This window comes from Gallinula chloropus, assembly GCF_964237585.1.
Source record: "Gallinula chloropus genome assembly, chromosome: 3".
NCBI classification, from domain to species: domain Eukaryota; kingdom Metazoa; phylum Chordata; class Aves; order Gruiformes; family Rallidae; genus Gallinula; species Gallinula chloropus.
In genome coordinates this window covers 97628435-97637031 of record NC_140087.1, presented here as the reverse complement: position 1 = coordinate 97637031, position 8597 = coordinate 97628435, and the positions used below count along the sequence as shown (strand labels likewise).

The 8597-nt window shown below is 41.1% G+C and overlaps 1 protein-coding gene across 1 annotated transcript in view; it reads left to right on the top strand.

Annotated features, from left to right (window-relative positions):
- The first annotated feature begins 6603 nt into the window (after positions 1 to 6603).
- Positions 6604 to 8597, top strand: part of MLIP (muscular LMNA interacting protein) — a 113429-nt gene continuing 111435 nt past the window's right edge. The window contains exon 1 of the mRNA XM_084262544.1: positions 6604 to 6701. Within this exon, the coding sequence (XP_084118670.1) occupies positions 6639 to 6701 (63 nt within the window). The 5' untranslated portion in view covers positions 6604 to 6638. The remainder of the gene's footprint in view (positions 6702 to 8597) is intronic.

The window sequence follows — 8597 nt, the reverse complement described above, 5'->3', positions numbered from 1 at the left end:
GAGTGATCTTTATTTGGGGTACCACGATGTTGCCTTAACTCAGCGGTGGGGTCTGGCCCTGCCAGATTGGGATGTCATGACTTTTTTTTCATGTTCATAAAGTGTTCATTGATATTTTTTATGGTGTGTATACAGTTTCTTTTTTTCCTGCAAATATAATATAACACAACTCAGTGACCTGGTAAATCCTCATCTTTTATTCACATTCCGAAAGGTTTCTCAGGCAATCTTTCATATATGACTTGAATGAATGCTGGTAGCTGGCTTTTCTGGAATTAGGAGGTTCCCAGGAGAGTATGGCTGTCAGCGAGTTAGAACAATACCTCCTACTGATAAAAGGGATATTTTATTTGGAAAAAAATAGGTTTGCAATAGCCCTATGATATTAAGATTTCCCTTGATTCTCAGTTGCAACCACTGTGGCTTTTTCATTATCTTGTGCATCGGCATTTTAATTCAAGAAAATTTATCAGCAGTAGGAATATTAAACTAATTTTGATTCATTTAAAAATGAACATTACTGTAGAATCTTCTATGGCTTTAATAATAAGGACTGTGTTATGTATATAAACATTCCAATTTGAATTAGCTTAAGTGATGTCAATAAATTAAATTATATTTTAAAATATTTGCTTCCCATTCCTTTTCTTCTTCCAAATTAAATAAGGTTCTTCCACTATGAATTAATGTTTGATCAATGCATATTGCAACAATATCATCAAACTCAGAACCTGTAAATGCTTCAGCAATCCAGATTGTAATGTACAGTTTATTATTGCTTTATTATGTCTCACTAGACTGCAGAGAAAGTAAACTCATTCTGCGGTTATAAACCATCCCCTGGGCTGCAGAATAGGTTGTAGTTGGGAGTCTGTGAAAAAAAGTAGGAGTTCTGTTGTGAACTGTCTTTTCATTCTTCCTCCTCCTCATGCACATGTGTGTTTTGATTCCTCATTAGGTCTTGGAAGTCAAAACATCTACTATCAAAATCATGTGCTCTTAAACAAATGTCGTCAGCTTTCGGATAACTTTTGAACACTTGGATCTTTATCTGTCCTTTTCAACTAAATTTGTTTTCAAGGCAAATTTCATATTGCAGTGTAGAGGATTTTACTGTGGGTGTAAACTTACAGTGGTAGCTCTCTGTGGAAAAAACTGAACATGCATTGACAAATGGACCTGAATAGCTTTTGTAAATGGATGTGCAAGTCTACCAAATGTATCAGTCCAACCCCCACTGCACATTTATTCAAGCTTTGCTTAAACAAAAAAAAAGACTGAGGTAGGTGATTATGTTTCACTTTTAGCCTGCAAAATAGGGTTAGTTGCTGGTGTCCTTATCAGCACTGAGTAATGTCTCTTTTGGGGGTTGGTGTTTGATAAGAGTGGGCAGAGACAGAAGGTGGAGAAGTCATGATGGGAGTTGGCCAGTTAATGACAGCTTATATCCTGTGCTCTTGCTTCCTCCTGACTGGGAGGTTCCTAGAAAAGCCTCACTGCCTGATATGTGGAGCACTTGCTTGTTTTCTGTGGGGAACTGGCTTCTCATTCCCAGCTGCCACATCAGATAAAGAATTGCTAAGAAGGTACTTAGTATTTCCTGATGTATTTTATTAACCATATGTCACCATTGCCACATCCATCATTGTGGAGGAAGGCAAGCAAAACAGTACTACTGAATGTGGGAGGGAAGATTTTTTTTTTGGTGATGCCTCTGTTGAAATATATTTTACAGGCTGGAATAATTCTGTTTGCTGGGATATAGCAGTAATATCCAGGGACATCATGTGTCTATAGCCAAAACACTGGCCATCCAACAGAAAAGGGGTCAGTTGTTCCACTGCTGTCTGTCCTCCTGGAGGACAGCAGATTTAGGACCGTGCCATCACATTTTAACACAACTGACTTAAAAGACCCATGAAGAAACTGCTGACAGCTTCCATGGAGTGCCATGTCAGACAAGGCTCAGGGCTCTCAGAATCGATCTATTGTAACTTTGAAATAACCTTCCTTGTTTTTATCTTCAAACATCCTCAAACTTACCCCTTGGGGCAAAACTTGCCAGAGAGCCTCCTGCTCCCGATACAGGAGATGTAGGGCTCTGCTTTTTCACATGCAAAGCAGAGACTTGGGGCGCCCGCGATGTTTCCACGCCTGCTACCTCCTGCTCCGTGAGTGTTTGCACAGCCAGCGGGGTGGACCAGGGAGTGACAGCAGCAGCTGCCGGGTGCCACAGCAAGAATGTGGACCCACCTCTCCTAAGGATTGGCTTCCTGCCCTTGGCTCCTGGCCCCCTGGAAGGTAAGCCTGCTCCATATGCAGCCCCCGAGGCTCCAGCGCGGTTTTCGTTTCTGCAAGGAACGTGCTGTGAAATACCAGCTAGAAACACTGCCGAGGTCCTGACGTTTCCAGGCTTGGGCATGTGACCTTGAGTGGATGTGCTGGAATAACACAGGGGTACTTGCTGTCATGGTGTGCTGGGGCTGAGAGAAAGGTGGGCACTGGAAAGAAGTTGGGAAACTCAACTTGTGGCTACAAGTAGTGAGGGAGCCTACTGAGTTTTATGCTTTGGGTTTTTGTTTTTTTTTTTTTTAACTTTTTGAACTGTTTTAAGTCTGAAACAGAAACTCTTTCTCCAAATCAGATCTCTGAAACAATCGCCATGGATGTGATTTCTGCATTAGCCTCAGGTTTTTTTAACTGATGTATGTGACTTAAGGAGTTTTCAACTCAGTATAATACAATTGAGCGCATCAGGGTCAGAAGTAATACTTCTGACTGTTAAATGCTTGTGGTGTGTCTGATGCTGAGCAAGTAAAAGCTACCAGCTTAAGAAAGAAGTGGTGCAGGTGTATGACTTGTGATACCAGCATTAGCTGGCAGCCCTGGGCTACAGCTGTGTCAGGCTGAAAATTAAAATGTGCAAAGTAAAAGAATTGCAGTAGCCCGGTGAGTGAAAACACAGCAGAGAGTGACACACAAACATTATGATAGATCGTCCCTTGCTTCCTTTGCCAGGAACAGCAGATCAAGTGACCACAGAAAACACATCTGCTAAAATGGTTTATTTACACAAAACTACTGTTTTGGATGTTCAGCACTTGTGTCTTACCAAAACAGACCAAAACACAACCCATTCCCCCCACCCCCCTACAGCCCCCCACTGCCTGCCATCCACTTCACCTCTTGGCCTCTTGTTAGAAGCTGCTCTGAGGAGAAAAACAGGTGTCAAGAGATCAGTGAGTGTAATACAAAGACGCAATTGAAAACAGCACAGTAATTTAGGCAATGTCTATAACGTGCTTTTTACTTAGCACCTGTTTACTCTATTTTCCCTTGCAAAGTAAAACAGGAAGTATACAGTTACTAACAGTGTTTTAGAGATCCCTCGAAGTAACATAACCATTATTTCTCTGTAGGAATAAGAAATGTACTCCCATAATTATAAAACCCCATATTGCTGTATGGTTAGGATGATGGTCACTCCTCAGGTTTAGTGTTTAAGTGTCTTGCTGAGCAAGGTGTGGTAAAAACCAAGATGATGTCAGCCTTTGCTTGATATCTTGGCATCCAGGCTACAGAATATGTATGTATATTGGCATCCAGGTGACAGAAAAGCCCTGCATCCAGTGTTTCTTATGCTCCCTGATTTCATCACGATGGCATGAAGTTTGGCATCATACTCTCTTGCATTCTTTGCTTTTTGCTTCCCTTCTCATCTCCAACTCCCTAGTGCTTGCACAGTCAGCACCCTGATGCATCCAGAATACAAATTGCCATTCACAGGAAATGGAACAATTATGTGTTTCCCTATCCTAGTATTTTAATTTTAACTTTTTTTTGTCTTTTTTCCTTTTTATGGAATGCAGTGTTTGGGCTGTAGCAGCCACACAGTAAAAGGGCAGGGTGTCTTTTATTTTGTTGTTGTTTTTTCTTGTTATTAGGCACCTTTACAAGAATAATGATGAAAAACCTGCTTGTAAAACCAAATACCCTAGTCAGAATCTTATGTGGGAATTATTATGAATAAAGGTACTTCATAGTCACTTCCTTGGGGGTTTCTGTAGTGATCACCTTTGATGTTCATGTGGGTGACCTGACACATGAAAACATTATCTAGAAGTAGAGAGTATTAATGTGATTGAAGATTTAAGCTTTAGGGTAGTTAGTATGAATACTAAGTTACATATAGAATAAACTCCAGAGAAAATCCACCAATGCTAGTGTAGATCTTCATGGACTTACAGAAGTACCATAGAATCACAGAACTATAGAATGTCCTGAGTGGGAAGGGACCTATAAGGATCATTGAGTCCAACTCCTGGCTCCACACAGGGCCAGCCAGGTCAGAGCATGGGACTGAGTGCATTGTCCAGACACTTCTTGAACTCATCCAAGCTCAGTGCTGTGACCACTCCCCTGGGGAGCCTGTTCCAGTGCCTCACCTCTGCCTCAGTAAAGAACCTCTTCCTGATATCCATCCTAAACCTCTCCTGTGGAGGGGAGGTTTATGGTTATCTTGGGTCCTACCTTGCTGGTTCGTTGCACCACTGACAGCCTACTCTTTTACCAATGTGGGCATCTTTTCCCCAGAACGAGGAGGGAGAAACTCCACTGGGAGCTGCTATCTGGGAGCCTGCTGAGTGCTGAGGTATCCCAGCCACCAACTGGACCTGGCTGGGGAGCACACCAAACACATGCAGCTGAATGTGCCACCTGAGATACTCTGGTCCTTCTCTGTGGTTATAACAGGCAGGTTAATGGCAGTGGAGGCACTTCAGGTTTTTTACCTGCACTGCAGGAATGGTTGTTAATGTAAGCTGCAGCTTAATGTAAGCTGCTGTTTGGTTTCCACTGATGACATCCTTTGAGGATGTTAAGTGGTACAAAGGCATTATGCAAGTCCCTCAACTCAGGGATATGTTTCAGCCTCACAGAAAAGATTTTGAGGAGGAGAACTTCTTAATACTGATTGCCTTCCTGCTGAAGATCAGGGAAGTACTACAGCTTTCCTCTGGGTATTATGTCGCTTACTCTGGTTCTTTTTCTCCCAGCATTTCCAAGAGATGCAGTGAGGTGTATTTTTACTCTTGTGACATCAAGCTCGTATTTATTCTCTCTGCTACAGCAGCCATTGTAGATTTGCCTGGTTCTTTGTGTTTGCCTTGCTGCACTCATTCATCTGCTGGCTGCTTTACACATCTGAGAACAAAGGTAAAAAGGACTAAAGAAAAATAATTGGCACCGGAGTAACTTTTTCTTTGTTCTGAAGGAACACTCTAAGGTTGGGGGATTTTGGTCAGATTTTCATATGTAAACTGCATAGGCTGTTGTGTGACTGATTTTTCTTCCTGTCTGACGCTCTAAATATCATGTGAATATAGCGTCCATCAAGAAACAGTAAGAGAATGAGTGTGCCTACTATGGTTTGTGATTTCCACAAAAACAATTGAAAAATGGTAGATGAAAATGTTTTTATGGTTATCTGTCTGTCTGTCTGTCTGTCTGTCTCTCTCTCTATATATATTGTCTTCTTTTACCTGAATGAGTTGAGAGGAAGGGAGGGAAAGAAGTATGTTTCCTTCACTAGGGATTTGGTGAGAGGCTTCAATTGCCAGCTTTGCAAAGGATTATGTGTTTCTTAGTGAGTCACGGATTGATCAGAGAGCATATTCTTGCTTAACAGTAGTTAAATACATTTTCTACGTGATTCTGTGTCTTTGTGCTTCCCCTTCCCTTGCTGGTGCCTGCAGAACCAACCTTGCTTGTGAATCGCCCTGAGACCACGTGAGCCCAGTTGATGTGGAAACCGGCGGGTGTGTTATAAACTGTGGCATCTGCAGCAGAGCCACCAAGAGGTTCCCCCCGTGCTGCAGTTTCTAATATTGGCCTCCTGACTTTATCATTGTGAACCAGAGCCAGGTTATTCTTCTACAGTCAACTAACAGACTCCACAACACAATCATCTGTGTGGGTATTAGCTCCATTTTAGATGCTCACTGGTCATTTTTTTGTATTTAGGGATGCTCACAGTGCTCGCTGAAATGTTTGCAATTCTTTCTACATATTGAAAATCACAGAAGTTATATCCTGATATTAGAAAAGGAGAGTACACTGTGAGTGAATGTGTACTAGGACAGCTCAGTTTCAAATGCTCAACAGGGAAAGATTGACAGCCAGGCTAAAAACCTTTTTAAAAATCTTGTTCTGTAGGCCGTCTACAAGTAGTGCCAGCTATTCATATTTTTCATTTTACTTGTTCAGTAATGTCCATGAACACGAGCTACTGAGACATAGTTGTTTTCATGGACTTTTTGCAGTATGAGCTTCTAGGGTAGAGGGGATGAGGGGTAAGTGAATGGGGCTGGTAACCAAAATCCCTCTTGAATAATTTGCTGTGATGCCAAACCAATGTTTATTGTTATCAGAGGCAGCTGCCTGCCCTCTCTCCACACTTCTATTTGTGGATTTTTGACGGCTATAAATGGAAACATGTGCTGACCAGAAATCACCACCAGTGCTGCCTGATATGTCTCTCTCCCGACTCCCAAAATACAGGGATATCTAACATGTAGTCAGGTTAAATCACTTCTGCTCGGGATATTAGGGTGTTGTTTGGATTTTTTTTCCCCTGGGAAATGGAGTTAGAAAAACATGAAAGAAAAGTCTCAGGAAGAGAAGCCTTAGAGGAAAAGCAGACGGTAAGACAAGTTGAGAAATGTTGATATTCTTTCCCCCCGCCCCCCCCCGATGATAAGAAAGAAAGAAAGGCAAATCAACTATTGTACTTTATAGGAGTATTTTCCAGCTTCTTTATCTGCTGACCTTGAAGATTAAAACTTCATTCATGTCTGTTAAATTAATTATGATGATATCTGTCTGTGGAAATTTTGGAAATTTGTGTATTTTGTATGCATGTGAAGTGCAAAAACTGAAATGTAGTTCAACATTGATTTGTTATTGTAACCCAGATCAATAGCTAATAGTCTGTGGTTTTCTTAGATCTTTTTCTTGAGGGACTATTTAATGTCTTTGCACATTATTTTCCATAACTTTAGATCAGTAGATGGCAGAGGAAACTGTTTGCTTGTGTCTGGAGCTTACTGAAAAGGGGCACCACCAAAAAAAAAAAAATTACTAAAAGAAAGTTAAAACAGTCAAAACACAGCTTATATCTAATTAGCATAGGCTTGAAACACAAATTATAATTTGCCTTGCACCAACAAGGTTATTTTCTTGATATCATAAAAAGGTCTGTTTATTCTTGGCTTTTCCAAGCTGTGAAGAAAGGTGGCCATAATTTTTAAGAAACAAATTAGCACTGAATTTTTTAGCACCTATCTTAAATAGTGGTGGTGTTGCGTTGGTTTACTTTTATGGTGGAGCAGCATTTATTCTTGTTTAATCATGAAGTTTGCTTTTACTAACCTCAGTTCAGCGAGGCTTGGAAAGCTTGTGTATTAGCTAACAGCTTGATACACAACTTCAGGGAGGCAAGGTGCATTGGGTAGGAAACATGGGAAGTGCTGAAACAAAGTAATGACCTGGACTTAATATACATTTTTTTAAAGAAAAGCAGCATTTATTTAAAGAGTGGCATCTGAAAGAGCATTGCTGAAGCTTCAGCATGAAGTTATAATATGAATATTATCTAATATTTTACTTGTTAATTTTCTGATTAATAAATTAACTTCAGACAATGTCATCATTATCAAAGTTTGTGATTGATACATAAAATATGAGGGAAAAGCTTTAGAATTAAAGAACAGTTATAAAATCAGTAAAAGCTTCAGGAAAACTTTGAAAGGAAACATGACATTTTATTCTATCTCATGTGTGAGGGAAATACAAGGATAATCAGATAGTATGACTATCAAATTGTGGACTACATCCTGATGCACAAAGAATTGAGTGGGCGACCTTTCGTGAGGCTTTTCCAAAATTCAGAGCGCTTCATGTGGAACCCTAATGATCTGATGGCTTTCTCTGTGTGCATCATTTACTAATTTTAAGGATGGCAGGCTGGAGCAAACAGGGACCCTGCTGGCAGGAGTCACGTTAACGCCCATGCGAGATCACCCGCTGTTTGGTTATTTCAAAGCTGAATCCTTCTAACAGGTCAAGCTGAGAGAGTCCCTGTTAGCAGTGGCATGTCACATCCCTGTGGGTGCTCAGTGAGAGGGATTGAGGAGAACCTTGCTAGAGGGTATTGTGTCACTCTGCGGGCAGTGGAGGAAAGCACTGGCCCTGCACCGCTCCTCCTGCCCATTCCCTTCCAGCCAAGCCCAAGCCTGCTCTCTGTCCCCTCACTCTTTTTACCTGTTTAGTCTTAGTGCCTTTCCTTCTGATTGCTTAGATGGGTTTCACTTTACCCCCCACATTTTTTTCCTGGTTTTGTACCTCCTGGGCTTTTATTGATTCTGCCCTTTTCTATTTGTTACACACGGGTCGCATCAATATTCAAACACTGCATGGCAGCAGTGTCAGTCTCTGGTACAAATACTGTTTGCACATGTTGTTGTTGATGTCTCTTCACATATTAAACTTGAGTATAGCAAATACTTAAGATATTTATTGTTATAGGTGCCATGAGGTGT